The sequence below is a fragment of the Microchirus variegatus genome (genome assembly GCF_963457635.1).
Source record: "Microchirus variegatus genome assembly, chromosome: 4".
NCBI lineage: Eukaryota > Metazoa > Chordata > Actinopteri > Pleuronectiformes > Soleidae > Microchirus > Microchirus variegatus.
Genome location: NC_139805.1, coordinates 5,135,552 through 5,161,640, shown reverse-complemented (window position 1 = coordinate 5,161,640; position 26,089 = coordinate 5,135,552). Strand labels below are relative to the sequence as shown.

The 26,089-nt window shown below is 39.7% G+C and overlaps 2 protein-coding genes across 2 annotated transcripts; one reads left to right on the top strand and one right to left on the bottom strand.

The window, feature by feature from the left end:
- The first annotated feature begins 5,598 nt into the window (after positions 1-5,598).
- On the top strand, positions 5,599-8,034 carry LOC310926529 (transmembrane protein 69-like). The gene is made up of 3 exons (XM_083888680.1): positions 5,599-5,653; positions 6,330-6,374; positions 6,462-8,034. The coding sequence occupies exons 1-3, from the start codon at positions 5,651-5,653 to the stop codon at positions 7,227-7,229; spliced, it is 816 nt and encodes a 271-aa protein (XP_083744806.1). The 5' UTR covers positions 5,599-5,650; the 3' UTR covers positions 7,230-8,034.
- Positions 8,035-8,943: 909 nt separating this feature from the next.
- On the bottom strand, positions 8,944-26,089 carry LOC310926476 (mitochondrial adenyl nucleotide antiporter SLC25A24-like). Its single transcript, XM_083888613.1, has 10 exons — positions 25,757-26,089; positions 18,993-19,119; positions 18,762-18,849; positions 16,860-16,971; positions 14,395-14,553; positions 13,801-13,953; positions 12,239-12,346; positions 11,345-11,512; positions 11,042-11,192; positions 8,944-10,328 (listed from the first exon to the last, which is right to left on the bottom strand). The coding sequence occupies exons 1-10, from the start codon at positions 25,934-25,936 to the stop codon at positions 10,147-10,149; spliced, it is 1,428 nt and encodes a 475-aa protein (XP_083744739.1). The 5' UTR covers positions 25,937-26,089; the 3' UTR covers positions 8,944-10,146.

The window sequence follows — 26,089 nt, the reverse complement described above, 5'->3', positions numbered from 1 at the left end:
TGAGAACATCTCAAGGTTTGGGAAATAAAATGTTTTGATATTTTGTGGGCCAAATTACAAATTCAATTCAGCGAGAGAATAATCAACTGATTATTCGATTATGAGAATAATTCCAGACCTACCAATATACAAAACTACCATTATAAAGACTTTAAATGGTTCATAATTAGGTTAAAGGGCACAAATTAATTACGATAAGATATTTTTATGGTCTCACTATTAGACGGGGTTCCTGTTAATAACCCTTTACTAAGTTACTAATGTTTTATTTTATGTCTTAAAAAACACCAATTATTATTTTTCTTACAGTAAATGAAACCAGTTTTTGTTATTGCGTTAGTTTTCATTATAACCTTAACAACCTTGCATGACAAGGCCATACTTTATGAATTTATTATTAATTTGATAGATATGAAAAAAAAAATTCTTCTAGCAGCTAATTAAAGCTGACCGGAACAAATGGTAACTGGTAGGTAACAGCGCTGTGTTTTAATGTTGGTGATAACGCTGTTTCTCCGGAACCTCAATACATTCTCAGCTGGTACTTGGTATAAAATGTTACAGACTTACAGAATCACCCCGGATCATTAATTGTTGTCGTGTTCTTTTTTCAGCTTCAGCCCAACTTCAGGTTTCGTCTGTCGCAACCGAGACCAGAAGGGTGCCAGGTGCCGTGACTATGAAGTACGCTTCGGGTGCCCATGCTAGTCTGACAACCGACTCCACAAACACTGAAAAGGAAACGTTATTATTTCACTTATTTTCTTCTTGCACTTTTTAATGTATTTATGATGACATTCTGCTAAATTATATTTAAAACTAAATTGTATTTAAATTATCAGGGTGTTTTGCATTGTTTGCACAGGTGCACCATGTGCACCATGTACACAAAATGTAGGTGCACTCACATTTTTCAACTGTCAGTGACTGTCAGTCAGGCCACACTCTGGAGCCCTGAGTATGCATATTGAAGATATTTAACGTGTGTGTGTGTGTGTGTGTCCGTGTATGTATGTATGGCCCTAAATTGTTTCAGTCTGAACCAAAGTAGTGAACATCTTCTTCTTCAGAATTTCAGAATCATAATGTTTTTAAATCCAAATATGCTTTGCTTTCCTGTTTGTGTGTGTATACGTAAATATGATAATGTTCACACTATAGACAGGTATTCTGCTCTTATCACTATTATGCATTATAAAAATTAATAAAAAAATAAAAAAATAAGATTCAGTCTCTTTATTAACAAATGTGCATAAATGTACCTTTCTGGGTTATATTCTAAACTTTAAAGATTTAAAGAGCTCATGAGTCTGGGCACATCTGAAGTACCAGGGTAGGGCATTCCAGAGCTGATGAGCTGCCACTGCAAATATGCTGTATGTGTATGTTATTTTAATGATTTAAAAACAACAACAACATGATTTTAAAATCAACCCGAAAACGTACTGGTAGCCAGTGGACCAGTCAGAAGACGCGCTGCAGCGTTCTGCACAAGCTGAACAAAAACAACCGGTCGATGCCAAAACACAAGGTCCAAGTTGCTAAAAATCTGTTCTTTATCGCACAATTATTATCATTTGGTTTCAGCAAGTTCCTGTTAATCCAGGAGACTGAACAGACTCATTACAACAGAAGCAGTGACAGTCACAGATGAATGTGGAATATGATACACTCCAAAAATCCTTTATATCACATTCTTCAGTATGCACAGATTGTAAAAATGTAAATAAATATCAGCAAAACATTTAAGGCTGAGTGGGTTGGGCTGTTTATTTATTCTATTTGGGAGGTGGGGCATCCCCACAAGCAGAAGTGGGGATGCAGGGCCGGCAGGCTAGCAAGGCTACAGAAACTGAAATACAAACCACAGCTTCCCAGCCTCTCCCTCCAAAATGTGAGATCCCTCGCCAACGAAATGGACGAGTTGAGGCTCCCGGCGTCTTCAGACAAATTCACCAGAGACTGCTGTGTTGTTCTCATTACTGAAACATGGCTCTATTCATTCATCCCGGACTCTGCTATTTAGTTATTGAGGAGGGTTGTGTATATACATCAACAACAACTGGTGTAACGACACAAAGACTGTAGCCAGCCATTGTTCCCCCAGACCTTGAATATGTATCTGTGACCCTTCTACCTTCCTCTGGAGTTTACTGGGGTCATGCTAACCGTTGTTGACATTCCACAGGATGCTAATGCTAGCTCGGCCCTCTGATTGCTACACAACAACATTAGCCTGCAGCAAAACCTTCATCCAGATGCGGTGCACATTATTGTTGATTATTTTAATCATGTGGATTTAAAATCAGTGCCCAAATTCCATCAACACATCATGTGTGGGGAGACCCATTTTCATTGAGGAGGACTTTGTGGAAAGAGTCAGTGACTTCCGCTTCCTGGGAGTTAGTGATGGGATCGGCAATTCATTTGAGTGTACTGAATCCCTAGAATCCGTTCATTAAAATAAGTTGTTAAAAAGATTTGTTCACCAAAATCGTTCAGTGCTGTCAAACGATTAAAATATTAAAATTAAATATATATCGCAATTAATCGCATTAATGTCATAGTTAACTCACAATTACTCTATTTTGGCATATACTGTAGTGTAGGGCTGAACAATTAATCAAAATTTATCTAAACTGCAATACAGCTTACTGCAATTTCAAGACACAATATTTATAATATAATATGCAGACAAAGTAATCTATGTTACAGGCTAAACCTGGGGGGGGGTGTGTGTGTGTGTGCGCGCGCGCGTGCGCGTGTGTGTGTGAAGACCTGTGTATGTGTGTGTGCTGTAGGACATAATTTTGGACATAAGACATATTTTCCAACTCAGCCGGTGTGATAGAGACGTCTGGAGACGTTTTTTTAAGAAATTTAATTCAGTTCTTCTATTTGCCGAGTTCGCTGGTGCTATGGCTAGCACAAGTCAATGGTACCAGCTAGCATGACATTAGAAACACTCATACCGACTCCACAGTGCACCCGAGGCAAATCAATTGTAACGGCAGACTATCGATGTACATATCTGTGTTGATAGAATAATATTTGAAACAAAACTAACCTTGCATCGCATGAATTTTTGAGGGACTACTTTCTCAGCAGCAGCGGAATCAGTCCGCCAGGTGATGAAGTGCAGCACGTCAGTCTCCTCTCCTCGATGAATCCACACAGCAGCTCGTTAAAACATCGATAATACGTTTGAAAATAAATGTTAATGAGCGACGAATAAACAACAAAAACCTGCTCTGTCGTAACATTTTAAAAAAGTGTAAATGAAACCCCCTCATTGTCTTCATTTATTCACATGTCTCATGAAGTTTTTTTTAGCGTAAGCTTCCCTGTCAGCACCGCCGTTCCCGAGACGCCACGACCACGCTTTTTTTCTTTCTTTTTTTTTTGAAAAAACTTTATTTGAAATTAGAAACATACAGACAAAATACATATAAAACAATGTGTATATCAGATATATATATGACAGAAAAACAGATCACATTTATTCTGAATAAAATATATGAAAATAAATAATGTAATTTACAGACACAAACTAACAAAAAATAAATACATAAATAAATCAAAAATAGGTATAATGTCTTAACTAGGGCTACGGAAAATAGTTCATCAAAATAAAGTATCTATGTACACGTTGAATTCAATTATAAAACCGTTAATGTTAGGGAAGGATTTAGAGAATCGTGCTTTATGAATGTTAAATCTACAGAATGCAAGAATAAGATTCATGTGACTAAAAGACTTGCTGTTACATTTAAATTCAGTGACAAAATCTTTGGGGGTAATTGCTATAATATGACAAGGTGACATTTCATTAATTCTAATTATTTATAACTGTAGGAATAGCTCTCATTACAGAAATAAATTCTTCATAAATGACAGGTAAAGATTTTGTTCTTAGAAATTCTTCATAGCTATAAAGATTACCTTATCATCAAACAAAGCTGAAACACAGATAATACCCTTTTCAATCCAGCCCTCTTTATACAGACTTTTCCTGTTAACAGTGATATCACTGTTATTCCAAATTAAAAAATATTATATGGTATAAAATTCCATAGTGATTCTGGACATTCCAAACATTTGATCTTAAAGGTGCCCACATGACCGCGCTTGGCTGTGCTCGTACACAGCTGTCACTCTGAGAAATAAGATTTGTCTGGGCTTTTTATGGCCTTTAGGAATATTTTTCAAACATGAAACTCCATGAATTGAAATTATAGAATATAAAAATCTATAAAAGCCCGTGTCCATGTCTCGAGGTGTCCTGTGGACACTTTTACATGCGTCTCTTTTACTATTGTGGTCAATGGGAAAATTGCTTTTTGGGCCCGATGGGATTTTTTGTTGCAGTAACCACAGTGGCCACCGTGTAAAAATTGTCTTCAAAGCATGGCTATGGATGGTATTTCTGTCTTCTACACTTGTAAGACTACACACACAGTCAATATCAAGCATTTTTACTGTACCAATATGGAGAAATTCAACTTTAAATATTCATGTTTGTTCTTAAGTGTCATGAACATTCATGGAATGCTTGAGAAATGTGCTTGATTAAGCTATAACATCTACCTTTTTTCTATTTACAGTCTTTGGTTTATTTGACTTAGCTAATATAATTGAGTGTACAAAACAACATGTGTATATGTGTATGTATGTGTCTATGTACAGTTCATATATATGTGCATATGTACTTTATACATGTAAGAAGTATGTGAAGTTGTGAGTATATATAGGACTGCAGGTGTCACAGAAAAAGTAATACAAGATGTTATTAATTTGCCATTGTAAATGGTAATAAAAAGTGAAATTACAGCAACAACTTGTAAATTATGTTTTAATCCAATGCTTCTAGTTTAAAAAGGGATTTACAAAACAACATGGAATAATATATTTACATTATCATCTCTCGCTATATATATATGTAATATAATATAATATATGTATATATAATATATTGTATTTTATATATATATATATATATATATATATAATATTTATGTATAATATAATATATTATATATATTATGCTGCATTGACGTTTGAGTATGTGTTGCCTGATCTTCGCCACCAGATGTCACTCGCGTGTAGAAACTTCCGGTTTTAAATATATAAAGAAATAAATAAAGAGGTGTGTCTCATTAAGCAAGTGTGATCATGCACTGATGTTGGGCCAGCAGCTGAAGCTATTGAGCTAAATACATCACATTCGAACACTTTTCTTATTTTTTTAAAGGATTTTTAATACACAAAATAAAGTAAATTTGAACATTAAAGCTCAATACCTTCCAGGTTATGTGACCTGCATACTCCAAATCAGTGTAGAAACAGAGTACTAGACTGCCTAGTCAAGATTTTCATACTGCATTTAAAACCGTGACATACATAATTTGAATGGATATATTAAGAGTGAAGCATAACACTACTACTACTACAATTGCACCAAATCCATTCCAAAAATTAAGTGGTCATACTAAGCAAAATTTTAAATTACAGTTTTTCTTTCTGAAGTCGCTGGACTGATATGGAACTGAAGGTAGGAGTTGGCTCTTTCTTGTCAAACACGGAAGACATAAACAGTGACACCAGCTCACCGACGAGCTCCGTACTGACCCTGAGGATGAAAAGTGTTTAAATGGTGAGGTTTTATTTTAATTACAACACAGATAAATACATGTGACTGTTTATCATAGCTGTAATGTTCGATAAATATCGAGGCGTCGGCTGTGGAAAGTCTAATGTTTGTAATGTACTTTGTTTCGTTTCGTTAGCGTCATGTTTCAGACGTTTAGCTCCCCGGCATGATTGGGTGCTGCTGTGTCCACACGGACCTGTAGTAGTGAGACACCCCATGAACTGATTCACGCAATCGAATCTGTCGATTATTGTCTACATTAATCGACTACTTGTTTGGTCCATAACAATTCAGAACATTTGGGGAAAACCTGTAAGTGATTATGTTTTCAAATGACCTCAGGACACGACGTTGAAGTTAGGCTGCTGTATTTATGAAACTTTTATTTGTGAAAATGCCCTAGGGGAGATTACATCGTTTATGTTTTATACCTAGACCTCATTAGACCAGGTCTGGATCAAAAAACACTTCTCAAATGTGGACTAGATTATCCTACTGACCCTGAAGATGTATATCAACACAGTCTCTGATTTGTGAAACCTGTATTCTATTTGTGACAATGCAATAAATGAACATTTCACCGTTCTTTCAGCAAGAAGACCTCATTAGACCAGAAATTATTTATTGTGTGTATTGTTTCTGCTCTGCCAAACATCACCTCCACTATTTGATTTTTCAGATGCTCGCCTTCACGTTCAGAAGAAGCACCTCTGCAGCTCAAAAGGTACAGGACCATTTCTGAATATCCAACCTTTTTGATTTAATATTTTGAAAGCAAAATTCAAATTGTGTTTCTGGGTTTTATTCTCAGTGTTTGCCCTGGCTGGGCCCTGCACACAGATGCTGGACATCAGGCCTGACCAGAGCGTCTTACCTTGGCTCTCTGCAGACCTGCCGGGCCTCATCCACAGAAAAGGACATCGGACTTTCACCGCATTCTCCTGTCCGTGGTTTCATGAAGACCAGGCCCTTCCTGATGACTCAATCCTATGTTTCTCCATTTCTTGTGAGATATCAAAATTTCCACTCTTCTGCTGTGAGGAGGAAGAAGCGACTGCAGCCTGAGCCTCCACCTAGGGAGCTGGATCTACTTCGCTATGACATGAAGGACTTGTGGAAGGGTCCCAAACCTGCCATATACCTGGGCTTTGCTGGGCTTATCCCCTTTGTGGTCCCGCCTTTGCTCATGGCTGTGACTGAGAGCTACATCCCAGACCTGGCCTATGCACAGATAGCTTATGGTGCCTCCATTACTTCTTTCTTAGGTGGAGCTCGCTGGGGATTTGCGCTTCCTGAAACAAGCCCAGCCAATCCTGATTGGATAAACCTTGCCAACAGTGTGGTTCCCTCCCTATTTGCCTGGGTTGCCATATTGATGAGTGGGGACATCATTCCTGCCACCATCACAATTATAATGGGACTTGGAATCTCGTTGCATTATGACCTGTCTCTGTTGCCCACTTACCCCAGCTGGTTCAAAGCCCTGCGTGCCATCTTCACCGCAGTGGCATTTCTTTCTCTAATCAGTACACTCATCATAAATGCCATGTACCCAGTAAAGATATTTTTCTCAGATTAAATTGCACAAAAATATTTAAAGTGAGACTTTTCTTTTTATTTTGGTGATCCAACAACAAAGTTTTTCTTATGATCTATGTCAGAGGTCTAGTTTTTAATACAACTACTAAGAGTCACCAAAATCTTTCAAAACCTTCACAGTAAAGTCAAGAAATTGGGAAATAAACAAAAACAAATGGTAAAATTAACCAAAACTGCTCTCTGCAAACTATTTACTAGTTGAAATGATTATTCACTTTGGGTTATGAGAAACATAGGACCACGAATAATCTATACAAGTAGACGCTTGGTACTGGCACAAAGTGGCAGTCCTATTCTTTATCAAGCGTCTTACTCACACTTTCAGCAAAGTGTAGGACTGAATCTTAAGTGTCACTCTCAGAGCTGAATTACGACAGTACTGATGTGCCATAAATGTAATTTTAGGTGACGTCACTTCCGTGTCCATAGAAATGACCAATCATGGAAAGGAATCCCGTGTCTAAGAATAAAGAAATATCGTCAATATCAAGACATTGTCAAGGTATAGCAACCTGGAAATAATCGCGGACCATTCCCCAACACAGTCCTCACCAAAAATTAAAAAGTATGGCGAGTGACAAAACAACAATTTAAATATGTGTTATAGCCTACTGTGATACTTTGTTTTAAAGGATATGTCAGAATGGTTTTGAATTGTGGATTTGGTCCATGATTTGCTTTTATTTGAGCCTTTTTGCTGTAGTTTTGGTGGTTATGATTATTTCTTTCCTGTTAGTAACACTTTTGATTTAACCTACATTTGTGTCATTAAAGCCAGTTGTGATCATTGAAGTTGCTGTTGAGTCGGTAGGCTATGTTATTACCTATAAACTTATGGGCGTTACGGTAGCTATGCTGTTCAATCCAGGCTGTGGTGTTGGGTTGTAGATTTTGTTTTTCCTTTTTCTTCATCAGAGTCTCTTGCGTTAGGGTTGCATAATTGACATTAAAATCCTCGTGTGCATCACCAGTGTGTAGACTGTGTTTGTGAAAGAGATCGTGTCCGTGTGCATGCGTGCGTTCGTTCATTGCGGCCGCTGCTGTTAATTGATCTTATGTGTTTTGCTATGAGACGAATGTGCGCGTGTCAAAATAGCAACAATCATGCAAGCACGATGATGAGCACCCGCCAGCAAAAACATAAATCGCCGCCCCTGCCGTTTGATCAGCTGCTCGTCATCTAACAAAGCCAGGACATCCTTCTCACCTCAGTGCCATCCCCTGCTGGCAAGTCCTGACCACTTAGGACACCTCTGGAGGCCTTTTAAATATCGGGGAGAGTAGGAGTGATTCTTAGACTGAAGAAAGTTAATAAATAGCTTTTATTCTTAAGTTTGAGAGTAGGACTAAATTTCACAAATTCTCAGGGCTTAAGTGTAAAATGGCACTCGCTTGATAAATACGCCCCCTGAACTGAAGTGATCTCCACTTAAAACCCAACAAGGATCATCTGCAAACCATCACATGGCTCTGGTGAGAGACGGTGCTCAGTTGAGAAAAGAGAGGGTTTTCATAGAATATATGAATTGAATTTAAAACATGATTGAGCACGCCGTCTCCGGTTTGTATTCAAATATTTTTTTTTATTACCGTAAACACCATGATCTAATTCACCAAATTCTGGAAAGAAAGGCAAGACAAAGGAAGAACAACGTTCACAAACATTACACAGAAATAACATAAGGCACTGAATGTTTTACCAATCTCCTTGAAAATCTAAACGCAACACTTGAGAGAAATTGACTGCCAAAGAAAACATGCATGTTTCAAATATACCAGTGAAGGTCAAAGGTGAGATTACAGTAAGCCATGTCTGAAATGAACAGTGAGACTTTTTGGGGGGTTTTTTGGACTAGTTTTAGACTAGGAGACAGTAAAAACAGCATTTAGAATGATTCCATTGTGATATCAAACCTGAATTTCTGATAAGAGTCGGGTGCTTTGTGGTCAAACATTATCAGACACACCACATGGACAAAAGTATTGAATTCAGGCGTCTCGGACTCTTATCTCCAATGAAGGACAATCTTAACGCTCCAGCATACCAAGACGTTTTGGACAATGCTATGCCTCCAACTTTGTGGCAACAGTTTGAGAAAGGCCCTTTTTTTTTATGCCAACATGACTGTGCCCCACAAAGTAAGGACTATAAAGCCATGGTTTGACGTGGAAGCACATGACTGGCCCTGCACAGAGCCCTGCTGACCTCAACCCCATCGAGCACCTTTGGAATGAACTGTAACAGGGATTGTGAGCCAGGCCTTCTCGTGCAACATCAGTGCCTGACCTCAGACATGCTATACAGAATGAATGGATACAAATTCACAAGGAAACACTTGAAAATCAAGACGTGTGGAAGCTGTTATAGCTGCAAAAGTCCACATTAAAGTACTGTATATGTTTTTGAATACGTCATAACAGTCCTTGTTGAGGCGTCTGAATACATTTGTCCATATAGTGTATGCCCGGTGAAGACCGAGAATGACTTAAAGCAAAATTGCAAAAATGTCTTGAAATAATCATAGAAAACCTCTCCATGTGTCTATGCTTAATTATTCACATCTTTGGTTAATTAAATGTAAGGTCAGTAAACTGGCCTGAGACTGACCGTGCACTTAAATCTGTGAGGGCGCCACAAATGCAGCCTGAATTAACTCCACACAGACAGAAACACTGTAGATGTATATTGCTTTTAAACAGCCCTATGCAAGATTAGACACAGTTCTGGAGTCATTGTAAAACACCTACATTGCAACAGTCTGAGTCCAGGTAAACAGGCTACAGGTAAACACATTCTTATCGGGACAGTTTCTTGGATTTGTAAGGAGGGAAGTGCTTTGAAATACAAAACTGCTGCTGTACTTTCACTCTCTGGTCACCACAGACGACTCCACGTCTTACTTCTGAATCCCCAAGCCAGAACGCATGTACTCATAGACCACATAGCTGATGCTGACGGCCGGTATGACCTTCATGAAATTGGGCAAGATGCCGCGGTAAAGTCCAAAGAAGCCTTCCTTTTCCACGATCTTCTTCACCATGAGGTTCATTGGCAGCTGCTCTGAGCCTGCCACAGACGCTGAGAGAAGAGAGTTTGAATCAGGTGTGTGTGTGTGTGTGTGTTAGGACCCTTTCTGGCATAAACACTTAATCTTGTCAGGACCAGTAGTCCTGCAGAGTAGTCCATAGAGAGCAAAACCTGGTCCCTAATGAAGGAGAACTGGTTAAAGTTTAGGGTGAAGATTTGAATTTTGGTTAATTGGTTATAGTCCAGGTTATGGATAATGCGTTGTTTAGGCTGAGACCTTTAACCCTCTTATGACCATCAGGATAATCAGGCAGCCTGGATTTATTTTTGATTTTATGGCTGTAGAATTGTGTGCTTCTGCTTCCTTTTCCAAGATAACTTTTACTTTTGATATGTACACTTTGGTTATTCAGCCGTTTAGGAACGAGGGTACTGAGAAGCTGACGTTACACAAACGTGACTCGCTGGTGACAGTTGTTTCCGTGGAAGTCGTGAGGGGCGACCGCAATGACAAGTGCATGTGCACAAAGCTCTATTTCTCCGCATCCGTCTTCTACCGCTTTATCCTCCACATGAGGGTCGCTTAGAGTGCTGTGCCAATCTCAGCTAACATAGGGTGAAAAGCAGGGGTCACACCCTGGACAGATCGCCAGTCCATCATTTTTGAATTTTTCTCAAGAATTTTACAAAAGTTTAGTAACAAAAGACATCAAATCCTCAATAACACAATGTGACACTTCTTACTTGTGTTTGGTTGAGCATACCTTGTGCCTGCATCCTGGTGCGGATCAGAGCCAGCGGGTAACTGGCTATCTGGCCACATGAGCTGGATATGGTACCACAGCCGAGCAGGACCAGAATACCTGGGTTGGCTGTGTCTTTGGCGTAGCGGGACAACCAGAGGTTCTTCAAGCTCTGAGGTTAGTATACATGTACAGTGTGTCATTTGAAAACATGTGTTATCAACAGTCTTGCGTCAAATAGCAGCATTTTGAAAACGGGATGTGTAAGAAAGTTTTATTATGCATCTATACTTTCCAGAGAATATTTGTTCAAATGCCACATACCTCGTATATAGCCAGATCTATACCAGCGTAGGGAATGATGCCCAGAATATTGGGAATGTAGCCCTTGTAAAATGCCTTCAGTCCCTCATTTTTTAAGATTTGCTTGGCACAGTCAAACATTCCTGAGTATTGTCCAGTCTTCCTCAGAGTCAGACGGGTTTTCATCACCTGAATAGAGAGAAATACTGCTTTTTTTATGATGCTTTACAAGGTCAGTTTGGTCACTTGTGATGGTGTGGACTACTTACTCTCTATGACCATCTCAATATATATATGTTTTTATATACTATAAATACACACATGTATGTATATATACATATACATACGTATATACATATATATATATGTGTATAATCTGTGGCTGGAAATGCTTGACCCTACATTCTGATCAGAGTTGTGATAAAGTGGGATGGCCATGCTAAAGTAAATATTACACGATCGAAAGCAAATTTTCTATTCATATTTGTAATATGTTGTAGTCAAAATCTTTTTTTTTTAAACATCTGTATTTTGTTTCACATAAGACATTATAATTTCTTCTAAAACTTTAATTTTGTAACACTCAGGCAGGAATCTTTGGTCATTATTGATCAACAACTGCGCAACAACCTTTTAGCACAATGTGAATCAAGTGATCTAAGGGAGAGAGTGACACTTGCATGTCCTCTTAACTGTCCGTTTACTGCATTCTGAAAATCTGGCATTCAATAAAACAAATTCTGGCATTATGTTGTAATCTTTGAGCACACAGAAAGATACAGCCACATACAACACAGGTCACGTTAGGTCATGTGCGTCATCTATCATGTGGCCCATGTAAATAAAAGTGCAATATAACACAGAAACCATAGAAACGGTGCATGTTTCTCGGTCGTTAGCTCCGTCTCTGCCTACCTCCATGGGGTAGATGGCAGTCTGTGCTGTGGCTCCAGCCAGTGACCCAGCGATGAACCTCTCGTGGGTCTTGACCTTGCCTGGCTCACTGGACAGCAGTTTCTTATACTGATGTAACACAGTGACACAGGAGTGAGGCATACATGGAAAAAGTCAGTGATCTCCAGTTTAGTTTAAATCCATAGTCCATAATTTACTTCTAAAAAAATCAATAAAGCTGTCTGGGGAAAAAAAACTGATTTGGGGTCCATAACCACTGCAAAACTGAAAATCTGTGGCAAGGTCTGTCATTATTAAGATAAGAAGACAACCGATCTTCTTCTTTTCTTTCCCCAGACAACTTAAAATATGGATGTCTGTATCTGCATGTAAAGAGGATTTCAGTAATTATCATAAAAAGTGTCTCAGAAACAACACATCTCAAGCTTTATGTGTGGAATAAAGACACGTAATCAGAAGTCAGACATAACCATCTCCAGCTCAAGAGACATCTGTCTGTGTGTGTGTGTGTGTACTTGTATTTATATCTTTGTCAGATCCAAAAAAAAAGCAAAGTTTGTGGGGACATTTTGTCTTGGCCTCCACAACTTTAAAGGGCTTTTTCAGGGTTAAGACCTGGTTTTAAGGTTAGGGTTAGAAATGGGTTTAGATTAGAGTAAAGCCCAATTTATACTCCTGCGTAAAGTGCTCTGCGTAGGCTACGCAGAGTCCTCTGCGTCGACGCAGAACCTGTTGTAGAGTCTCTGCTTCGTCTCCGGCTACACAGAATATTTTTTAAGTGTCCGTCACTCTGTCAAGGGACAACGGAGACAGCAAGAGCTGCGATTGGTCCTCAGGACAGGCCGAGTGAAGCTGCTCTGTGCCGGCTCACAGTGAGCACCGAGCGTCCACAGAGGGCGGAGCTGAACACTGCTGACTTCGTCGCTGCCAAACTATAAATAAGTCATATCTTAACACACACAGCACATGTTTAGACTCTAAATGGCCAATTTCTCGCCTCAAATTATCTTAAAACTGCGTTCCGGGACACAGAAAAGTGAGAAACGGCCACTGTTTAAACAACAACAGTCTTTCTCCCTCGGACGCCATTGCTCACTGTAGCCAAAAGCAAAACAACCTTGCGCAGCGACCCCTACTGATCGGGCGGGAAATTGCAGCGCCTATCCGTCACCACAACGCAGAAGTATAAAGGCTCGAGTGGTCTACGTGGTGACGCAGACGGATAACGCATTACGCAGTCGGAGAAGTATAATGTGGCCTTAAGGGTTAAAGTTAGGCACTTAGTTGTGATGGTTAAGGTTAGGGTAAGGAGCTCGGAAATGCATTATGTCAATGATTCATTCTCACTAAGATAGAAAAACATGTTTGTGTGTGTGTGCGTGTGTGTGTCTGCACCCTTTAATGTCACGGCAACAGTTAGTGTCACTTTGATGTGTCACTGTGCCGTCTGTGCACATGGCGCTGAGTAAGTTGGCGCTCGTGCGCTAGTTACTCATAGCACGTTGTAATGAACTTGTATTTGGATGAGCGCAGACAAACCTACAGCGGTCAAACATACTCACCTGCTCATACGCCGTGAATTTAATGGCCGTTTCGGGGGCGATCTTCAGGACGTTAACACCGTTTCCTCTCCACAGCGATGCTACACCTCCTTCTTTTAACATTTGCTTGAAACCTCCAGACAGACTGATTTTGTTACTCTTCGAAGCATGCACCTGTAAGAAATAAAAACAATTGAATTTGTAAGTGTCCATTAGCCTTTTTAAAAGAAACACTAAAATAATAAAGTGCAGGCAATGTGTAAAATATGTAAGTGAATAAGTGAGCAAAGATTATTTATGTAGGACTTTTCACAGATAGAAATCACAAACTGCTGTACAATCATAAATAAAATAGTACAGCAAGGAAAAATAAGAACACATACTACGCACAGTTGTCATACACAAATTAAAATCAACCCTCAGTAAAAGCCCATCTAAAAAAGACACTAAGAATCTGGTTTGTAATTCTGTTAATTATATGTGTATTGCTGTATTTATATGGCACAGTCCCCAGTATATTAAAATATACGCACTACAACTGTCTCCGTTTGGCCTGAAAAATCATATTGGATAATAATAAACACACACGTTAGTAGATTAAAAACACTAGCACACCTGCATGAAGACCTTCATTCTGTCCAGCGGGGCAGTTCCTGTACGGGACACAGCACCCGCCATGGCTCCTGCCGACAACTGCTTCCACCACACACCGGACGTCTTCTCCTCTTCGGTGAACTCATCTGGGATGGTGAGGCTGTCACCGATGTCCAGCGCCTTCCCATGGGTAAAGAGCAATTAGATGACGGTCAAGGATATATTCATTCAATTCAGTTTGATGCTTTTCAAGGTGACAAAGCTTCACCTAGAACTTAAGAGCAGGTGCACATTCACACACCATATCATTGTTTTCTTGCATAAACACACATCCGTGTTGTGAGATTAGTTATATCATTGTATGGCACTGCAAAAAACATAAAATGTAAAGTAGGAATATTTGGACTAATTGTCAGGAATAGGACTGGACATAATGGCCAAAAAGGTAATCGTATCAGACTGATAATAATCATGATAAATGTCAGGCAACAAATACTGAATTTTGTTCCAGAAAAATCTAGTAAATGCAGGTAAAACATTCAAAGTCATTGCATGTTTGTGTTTTTGCACAGTGCATAGCTCAGGGGTGTCAAACTCATTTCAGTTCAGTTTCAGTCAACAAGAACTCCAAATAGTTCCCTTTGTTTACATCTTTTCACAAAACATTATGAACAACCGGAAGTTTCATGAGAAAGTGTACGTGTAATAATAAGGTATAATAATGTTGAAATAAGTGCAATTTCAACAATATTATGCCTAAGCTTACCACATGATCACAGTGAATTCAAAAAAGCCCAGGTAAAATATTAAAAAAATATTAATCACATGGTGATAAGATTCTAATCATAGTGTGAAATGCAGGCCGGATTGGACCTTTTTTTTCCATTTGACACTCCTAGCATAGATATATTGATATATTGAACCTCTATTGTACTACAATGGAAGAACATTGAGATATAAATTGTGATACATATCGTTCACATATTATTGTGCGGTCCTAATACAGCGCCAGCAACAATTCAACTAAAGAAACATGTTGAATCAAAGCATGGGTGGAAAGAAAATCCTTGTGATGAGAAGTTATTTTATAGTAGTTATTTTCACACCAACGCATCACCTTCGAGACGACATTGATGTTGACTTAATTACCTGAAATGCACCTAATTTTATATTGAAGGTTCACGGTACACCTACATGATATTGACTTTATGACCAAAGTAGCAAACTGGAGAGTTCAAAAACACCCAAACCTACCGTGTCCAGCTCCATCTCATAGATCCCACCATCGTCCTCAAAACTAAGGAAAAACCAGTCTTTCTGATGCTGCTACTGCTGCTGCAGAGCCATGGCCAACTCCACCTGAGCTGAACTCAATCCTTAACACTATACTAACAAGAAGTCCAGTCAAAACCTGAGGGTCTGCAGATCCACGCTCTCTCTGCCACAGATCTTACTGACTCTCACATACGCCTCACTCTCACTCCAGGCTTATCCTGTTCTAGAGTCGCTTCCTCAGTTTTCTTGACCTGATCCAATCCCACTGACAAGCTAATCCCTCCACAGGTCACCAAATTAAATTAGCTTATCTCTGCCAAGTTTAGCAGCGACAGGTTCATTTAACCTTGCAGATTGTGCCAGTGCAGAAAATGTCAGAGATTAGCCTTTGACGTGCAATTATTGTCCCCGTCACAGTGTTGGCTCTATTGGTAAGAATTCATTGAATAGGCCGTTCCTCACCACTCATGTTAATTAAAGGGATACTTCACCGATTTGAATGTAGCTTTGTATTGCTAGAATAGCAGTAGTATTTTTTAGAAAAGGTGCTTCCCTCCCTCAGTTTTTCACTGAGTTGTAAAAAAAATCTGTTTTCCATTTCAAAATTTGCCCTACTGTGATGCAAAACGCGTCATTTGACTCACAGTAGGGCACATTTGGATAAGGGAAAACAGATTTTTTTTGTTGTTGTAAAAAAAAACCTGAAACTGGGTGTTTTCATCTCTGACATTTCTTAATGACACTTGAAAATGTTTGACCAACGTCCTTCATTCCCTCATTTTAAAAATGTCTCTCACGGCAGTTGATAATGTTTTCATAGCACTTGACGTGCATTTTGAATTAGAGTTTTATGTTCATGCATGCATGAATGAAAGTGCCAACATTGCACCTGAGAGACACACCCAGTGAGTTCAGGCGTCTTGCCAATTTTTCACAGGTGACGTGCGCATTCCCAGCAAAAACAGATAATAGCAAAGCTCTTTTGATAATGATATTGAGATTCTACCATCATGATTACATAAAAGTGACACCTCTCTATGAAGTTTGTGTCTAGGCTGAATCTGAACATATGGAAAACCAAAAAAAAAAGTTAAACTATTTGTGCAGATTCTCTCTCTCATCCCTTCTAAGTAAACAAAACGCTGCAGCTCCATACATAGAACATTCTCTCTCTCTGTCTGTGTGTTCTCTCACAGACACTTATGACTCACCGTGGTGTGCTTCCAGTAGCGGACGATCTCCTGCAGATTTGTGGCTGGGTTAAACAGGAAGTGCTCCCTCCATTCATTCCAGTCCACAGTCATGGTGCCGTCCACGTCGATACTGCATCACAAAGACAAACAGACAAAACATTATTTTTAATGCCCAGGAAGATGACGTGCAGAGATACTGACTCGGTAGTTTCACAGTGTTTCATTTGTTCCTCCAAACCCAATTACAGAATATAAGGATACACACAGCAGAGTTTTCACAGGCCAATTAATTAGATTAATGTTGAGGGAAATTGACAGGGTTTATACACATATTTACCAATAGTTTTCCACACGGCAAGGCAAATATTCATGATCATCACAATAACAATAACAATAATTATCATCTATAAAAATAAAATAAACAAAAAGCTTCATGGCTTAAATTTAAACATTCATTTAATCAGAGATTGTCATATGACAACAGATCTGATGACAACTGTTTCAAGCCTTCAAAAACCTTTTTTTCCTCATTTTATCCTAAAAAAAAAACTGGAAGTTTTGCCGTCCCAAAAATTATCCTGTACTTTTTAAAGTTTATATCTTTGTGTTTAGTGTGTAAATGACTTGACGAACATAAATGCCATTACATTCATCAAATAAAAGTGACTGTTTGTTGAATTCATCTGGTCAAATTCAAGTTAAATCATTGAGCCATATGCCACAGGAAACTGGACAAGAAGTAATAGTTAACGGTCTGTTCCACGTCCCATTTTTTAGCCTATATAAGTGGTATTTGGATTTAAAAAAAATAGATATTTATTCTATATACGCATAAATTTTTTCTGCCCCTTGGCAGTTCTGTACTTCTGTATATAAATATTTCCTGATGCAACCCTCAATTTTAATACCATTGTCTAATAATTAACAAAAAGTTGCAATATTCTTGGTTTTGTTCAAATGGAATGATGACATATACACTGGTTTATTCAGGGTGATCTTCATGTGTAGTGAGTTTTATTCAAGTGAGTGGTAAAGTGGTCTCCAGGGCTCTACTCTGTGTGTGTGTGTGTGTGTTTGTACTTGTATTTGTTATCTCTTCAGGACCTGCGTTCGTTAATGCTGCAGCCTGCTTCTCCTGCTCAACCCTAAAAACAGCCTGTATGAAACAGTGCAGACAACTATCATTCCTAAAATAAACATTGCGTAACCGCAGGCTCAGTGCACTTCTTTTGATTTGAAATAATCGAATAAATCTAGAAATTAAGGGTCATTAATGTAACTTTCTTTGCGTTCATTCGATCCCCAATCAAAATGCACTGCTAAACATTGCTTTAAATTGATAATACAGACTTGAAAACTGTTGTAAAATGTGATAAATATGCAATTAATTGTATCTATTGAAAAAAATGTATTATTTGACAGACCTACGATATATACACTAGAGTTGCACGGTACCCACGGTACAGTATAAATTAAAGAGTTGACCGAGTTATGAACTAAAACCATTCAGTCTAATTCTTACTTCACCAGTATCCTGGTTATCATGCACCAAATAACATCATAAGAAATTAATAAGTATGTATAACTTGCACAAATACATTGCAGTTCATAAAAATAATAATAATAAAAAAAAGGCTGCAGTACGCGATACTACCCGGAACCATGATACTTTGTCTGGTATTGTACTCATTTTGGTATTGTGACAACTCGAATACACACTATAGATCCAGTACATATACATATACAGTCCCCAGCTGGGGCATCCATCTTTATCAGCTGAATGACACACAAGAGTGGTTATTATCAGAACAGACAATACTGGTCCCCACCCTCAGCATACTGCAGCACATTAAAGCTGCTTTCTTTTACTTAAAAATGACAATGTTTGTGCGATATTTTCGAGAAAAAAAAAAAAGAAACCTTTTAAGGATCTTCTCTGCATTCTCCTGGCTGATGTCCACTCCCAGATCAGCAAGTGACTGCTTTATCTCCAGGAAGTCTATCTTACCTGTTGAAAATGAAAACAGTCGTCTGTTTGCGAGTGTGTGTGTGTGTGAATGTGTGCTGTATATACTCAATACTCAACACAATATAACTCAATCAGAGAAAAAAAAAAGGAATTTGAAGAAATAAAAGAAAATCAAACCATACCATCATTGTTTTTGTCCAAACTCTTGAAGGTCAGCTGTAATTTCTTCTCGTGCTCCTTTAAGTATTTGGAAAACTCAGTGAAGTCAAGCCCGTCATCTTTGTCCGAGTCTCCAGAAGAAACTATTTTCTGAAAGGAAATATGAATATGAATCTTAAAGGTCACATAGAGTGGTCCTGTTGCACATAAATGTTAGTTATGGAGGTCTACTTACATACATTAACTTGTTTTTATGGTCAAAAACCTCCTAGTTGCGGCAAACTAGCCGATAGAAATCCTCTTTTCTGACAGTGTTTTTCTGCTGTGAGATTTCAGAGTGAACTTTCACCAGCAGAAGACAGAGTGTTGTGATTGGCCAGTACTATCCAGCACATCCGTTCTCAGAAGCGCAGCGCCCCCCTCTGGAACTGCGGATGCACTGCTCCTCATTATCAAAACATTGTTTTAACAGTGTTTAAAAATAGCTTCGTCACGACTCCCCGCCGCAGTCCCTTTGATGACTTTAAACCGGAGTCAGACCCAGAGTCAGAAGACACTGTTGCTCGTGAAACACCTCCACAACGGACGTTATTCTTCTTCTGCGGTTCAATGTACGCAACCGGATGTGCCCGGACTACCGCCCGGAGCAGGACTATCGGTTGTTCAGGAGAACCGCTGCTTACGTAACTATTACGGGATTTTCAGTGATCTCGTTGAGCCCCGAGATTACAATAAAACACAACGTTCTCAGCAATGGCTGAACTGTTTGTTTCGAACCGTCAGGGCTTCATAAACATGGTAATGACGCAGATACACACCAAAAAAACAGCGATAATAGGAACTTCCGGTCTTGTTCCGCTTTAATCTATCAATCCAGTCTCGTCATGTCCTACATCTGTCCTACATGTGTCCTACATGTGTCCTACATGTGTCCTACATGTGTCCTACATCTGTCCTCAATGTGTGTGACTCCTCATCGAGTGGAGACAGAGGTTTTAGTTCTGCTCTGACATGAGGAAGGTCTCCCATCTCCTCCTCAACCAACAGCTGCTCAGCTCTGCCAGACAGTGGCAGAATAGCACAGAGAAATATTGCTCGCCTTAATATGAACTCACTTCCAGTGTGAGCTCATCGACTCGGCCTGATTATCCGCCGCTATTTGACCCCGACATGCTTTGTGCCGCTTTAAATCTTCTGTTTTCTGGGTGAAAATAAACTCTTTCCCAGATCAGGAAGAGATCGGAGTTCCTTTACTTCTTGTCACGGTGTTGTTGACACACACTGTTGCATAGCAACGTGCTGATTCCGGATTTGTTGCCCAAACCCCAGTGTGACTAACGGTTTCACAAGTCAATACTTTAAAAGACGCTTTGCCAAACTTAATTTATGGTGACCCACTTTTTCAAGATGATAAATGATTGTGACCCAATTCATGACAACAGGAAATATGTACATTATATAACATGTACTGCTACTGGTTTGAATTGATAAACCAGACTTTTCCTTAAGATGAGTCAATCATATGTGTACAAAAGTATTTATTGACCCAAAAAACATTTTCAAATAGACCATATATAATATTTATTTTGAACTTTGCAAAATAAATGGCCCATTTGCACTGTTGATGGTTGCTGATTTTATTGTTTTTTCTGGTTAGACATTAGATATAGATATGAGATGTATTCCTTCTTTGTACAGCTGTGGCGTTTCCACTTACACTTGGCATTTTATCATAATATATTTGTATGACATTTTATTGTAATTTGAATGACTGTCCATGTTTTTCTCATTTGTATATTTTACTTCATTTGCGTGTATATTTTGCTTTTGTCTCATATTTTCTCTATTTTATTATATTTAAGAGTTTTAAAGAGCCTGAAACGTGAGTGACATTAACCTTATCCTGTGTAATTCACCACAACATACATTCATTGTGATTAATTTCAACGTTGCTTGAGTTTAAGGATCTAAAGAAATTCTATTTCAGTCATCGGGTAAATATTTATCACTTCACCCCACGGTGTGGCAGGGATAAGTATTGTTTTTTGGCAGTTCTGTTTGTTTGTTTGTGCTTCCGTACTTCCACTTGCCACTATGACCAGCAGAGGGCGCTAGAGGCCTTTTGCATGAATGGGCTGAATTCTGCCATCTCCGATTGCCATGTTTATTATGGTTCCATGCCTCGCCCTACATGTAATCCATATGGCAGCAATTAAATTTGGAAAATAAAATAAGACTCAATAACAAACGAGTTTCAATGCCATATTCTTTGTTCATTTGAATGAACGCTGTTCGAAAAGCAGCCGGTGTACACGTTTACGGCTTCTTATCATATTATCATCCTGCACCTGCACAATTAGAGCTGGGAGAGTTATGTGGTCACAAAGGGAGGGGCCTTTGCAAACTAATACAACATCAGTTTGAACTTTGAGACACTTTGAGGAATTCCGATGCAGCTTTTCCCTTTTACAGTCTGCTCTCTACAGGCTGGATGGTTATTTTTTTTTACAAGTCACTTACAAGTACTATCAGCCATTTTGAAATATATGTTTGGGCTTTTAAACATGTGCTGTTTTTAATGTTGTTTTATTCTGTTTTTAATATTGTATTGCTTTTTTTTTAACTACTAAAGACAAAATAATTATCCATATGATGTACTATGTGTAAATGCATGACATTTTACACACACATACACAGTGTTTCAGTGTCAGGTAATTAAAATATTTTAAATACATCCTCCACGACTGTAGCACAGACTCCGTGTCTGTGTCACAGTCTCTGTCGTGGACCAGACTACTAAGTTAAATATTGAGATTTTTTGACATTTCCCTGATAAATTGTAGGAGATTAAGCCACATTTTTGTTGACTGTTAAATATCTTTAAATGATCGACAGTTCGGCACTGTTGGCTTGATCCCTGTGTGGGAGGTCTGCGGAGCAAACACTCAGTCTGATATATCACATACAGCGGTAGCTCGCTGCTCGCAATCAGCAGCGCCGTCCCTACTTGTGCTACTGCCTTTTGTTTGTGGGCTTTGACATGATAAACCAGAGGCCATGTTATTATTGCTATCCACAATTTTGGTAGTGCGATGGACTGGCGAACTGTCCAGGGTGTACCCCGCCCCACCTATTGCCCTATGTCAGCTGAGATAGGCACAGCACCCCCAATGACCCTCTCGTGGAGGATAAAGCGGTAGATAATGGACGGATGGATGGATGGATGGATAGACAGTTTAGAAAAAAAAGAAAACGTTTACAAAAAACAGAAAAAAAAGACACAACAAATTGACCCAAATGAGACAAATATAGTTGTTTGGATTGAATTGAAGTTGATTTGTTTCTGCTAAAAAAGTGTATCAGGAAATGTTCAGGAAATCAAAGTAGCCCTATCCCTCGCCTCACGAACCTCATCTGCTGACACGGAGAAAGACGACGAGGACGACATTTGACCAGCTGAGGATACCGTAGCGCTCAGGGAAGGGAGGGGGTGAGCAGAGCAGCAGGTCTTTGTTGTAAATTTCAGCCTCTCCTCTAGATGGCACTATAAACTACTTACTTCACCTTTAAGGTGTGTGCCCCTAAAAATTGAGAAGACGGGAATGCTCACATACTGGCTTGACATGTCGTGGCAGTCTGAAGTTTAATGACTTGCTTGAGGGCATATCTGCATAAATTATATAATAAATGGGCTTTAGCCACCCTGACAATGTAGGGCAATATTCACAAACTTTCAAGGATTTCAAGGACCAATGGGAACCACATTATTATAATTTGGTCATTTGTTTCATTTTCTACACACTCAGTATTACATTATAAGTCATGGGCAGACGGTGTATGGGGCGATTTGGGCGACACCCTACCAACTAGCAGCAGAAAGAGAATTTTTTTTCCTAACCAGTTCCAAAGATCCTTAGTACTAATATTACTTTCAGCCGTCTCAGCCAGCAAATCAGTTTTCTAGACATATTATCTGTCATAGTCCAATCAGAATTGTCAGATTCAAGTCATGATTTATGGTCCCGCCTCTTTTGGGGCGATTTGCTTGACATAGAGAATCGCCCCAGCATTCTCCTATTGACAAAAAATATGTTTTTTTTTCAGAAAACTTACCCTCCAGTGCATTTTCAATGAGGATTTTTGGGTTCACACAAACTTACTTGCATCATACGTAAACTGAGCTGGTGAGGAGGGGATATCTTCAACTCACGTCTCCCAATAAGTTGTTCCCCTCTCTGGTGGCAGCGCCCTGGGGGAAGCTCTCTGTTTTAAAACAGCACTGACTGGTAAGTTCATGTAGTTTTACCAGCGCCATGGAGTTCATGCTCAGAGTTAGCCATTTATGGCTCGTAGCAGCAGACGACAGTCGTTTGAGGCAACGTTTGTTAGCTTGTTTGCTAAAATTGTTGACGTTTGTATCGCTCAGGGTTTAAAGGTGAAGTAAGTAGTTTATAGTGACATCTAGAGGAGAGGCTGAAATTTACAACAACGAACTGCTCCTCTGCTCACCCCCCCCCCCCTTCCCTGAGCGCTACGGTATCCTCAGCCGGTCAAATGTCGTCCTTGTTGTCCAGCGTCGCGTTTCCTTTTCTTTGCGGTTGTACGGTCAGGTACTGGTGTTCCTTTAGACGCGTAAAAAGATCCGCTCTCAGCCTCATCTCGGCGCTCTCTCCAGCTGACCAGTACTTTTCCACTCTGTTTATACCTCAGACTTCCTGCTTCGTCAGTGGAGGCGGGACTTCCGCTACAAGTAAAGCGACGCTTGATTTGTTCTCTCGGGTTTGTCTATACAGGCTCCCGTAGAAACATGGCGTCTCGCTGCTAACAGTGGCTATGCAACAGCGGCCCGCGACCATGTTATTTTACATGCCTTTTGGAAACAATACGAAAATGAAACAAAAACTATTATACAGCGACTAGACAATGCAGGAGCACATAATATGTATAAAAGAGTGGATTTTGGGTCACATAAACCCATAAATACTACGCAGTGTCCCTTTAACTGCAGGTTAAACTTTACGCAAATCAGACAAAATAAACTTTATAAATAAAGAAATACATTTTTTGTAAGAATGTTTTGTTCATAGATGCATTTAGCAACACATCTAAAGATCCAATTCTGCACTTTCCTTTACACTTAATGAATAATTTGACTGCACTATCTTGTCACATGTTTGTTGTATGTATCTGGTAAAGGTTGTGAAAGCTCTTGATCCTTGGTCAGTTAATAAATACTTGACTTAAAATGCTGCCCTTGTCTTTATGTGGTTGCTGGACACATCTTGTCTCCTGTTTAGCTATTTTGCATCATACATTAGATCAGGGGTCTGCAACCTGCGGCTCTAGAGCCACATGTGGCTCTTCAGCCACTCTGCAGTGGCTCCTTGTAGCTTTAGAGATCAAGGCGACAAATAAAAGTGTTTTAATATCTTGTACATCACATCCAACGTCGACGTAAAATGCAATATTCGGTACATGTTTGGATGTGTCCTGTCCATCTTTGGATCCACATGCCTTTTTCTCGAGCATGAACAACATACAATCCAAATATTTGCTTCATTTATTTCAAAGTGGGTTCATTTTTAATTTCTTTAGTTTGCCACAAACAATGAAACAATGGAAGAACCAGGTCTACGGGGTCTAGAGGTTGGGTATACACTGAACATGTTGTAGTTCTTAAATGTCATAAATGAAAGAGACTATTACTATTGTAAATAGTTTGTCTGTATAAAAAACGTTATACGTGTTATTATCTTCATCTTGTGTGTTTTTTTGCGGCTCCAAATTAATTTTATTTGGGTGTAGAGACGACAAAATGGCTCTTTTCATCCTAAAGGTTTGCAGACCCCTGCATTAGATTCATGTAAATAATATTTGTTTATGAAGTTGCCATCTAGTCGACACAAGGAGGACTCTGTTAATCATCTAACAACAAAGTGATACTGTCTTGAATGGGTCACCATAAAGCCCAATTTATACTTCTGCGTAGGTTACGCAGAGACTCTGCGTCGATGCAGAGCCTGTCGAAGAGCCTCTACGTAGTCTCCGACTGCACGAAATATTTTTTAAGTGTCCATCACTCCGTCAAGGGACAACGGAGACGGCAAGAGCTGCGATTGGTCCTCAGGACAAGCCGAGCTAAGCTGCTCTGTGCCGGCTCACAGTGGGCACCCGACCGCCCACAGAGGCAGAGCTGATCCCCGCCGATAACGCCACTGCCAAACTATAAATACATCATATGTTAACACACACAGCACATGTTTAGACTCTAAATGGCCAATTTCTCGCCTCAAATGATCTTAAAACTGCGCTCCGTGACACAGAAAAGTGATAAACGGCCACTGTTTCAACAACAACAGTCTTTCTCTCTCGACACCATTGCTCACTGTAGCCAGAAGCACAACAACCTTGCACAGCGACCCCTACTGATCGGGCGGGAAATTGCAGCGCGTGTCGGTCACCACGACGCAGAAGTATAAAGGCTCGAGGCGTCTACGCGGTGACGCAGACGGATAACGCATACGCAGTCGGAGAAGTATAATGTGGCCTTAATCCTTATCAGAAAAAAACACCTTGAAATTTTCTTGAGGAGCCGCCACTGCGTACCACTGGTGGTACACGTAACACAGTTTGAGAACCATGGCCCTAAGGGCACAAGAGGGTGTCGATTGAGGTGAAGTCTCTCTAACGTTAGGGAGGGTTAACACTGAGGAATTACAGCCTCTTTTGTTTCATTGAGGAATGCAGTACAACTTCTCTTGTTTTTTTCTACTGTTGACTTGTTTACCTGAGCTGCTGCTCGTCCAGTCTTGATGCCCATGGCAGCGAGTCCTGCCTTCAGCTCGGACACGTCCACTTTCCCATCCTTGTTCGCGTCCAGTTTGGCGAACAGCTCCTCGTACGTGTTCGACGCATCTCCCGCACAGCGACAGTCCGTGAAAAACAGCTTCCTCGCCACTTCAAACATGGTCGAACCGCGAGTGGAATTCCACCGAGAGAGGCACGAGGACACAAGAGTGCAATTAAACTGCAGTGGAAACGAAAAATCCGCGCGCACAGACGCACACACACACACACACACACACGCGCGCGCGCGTTCACAAACCGATTCCTGTGGTTG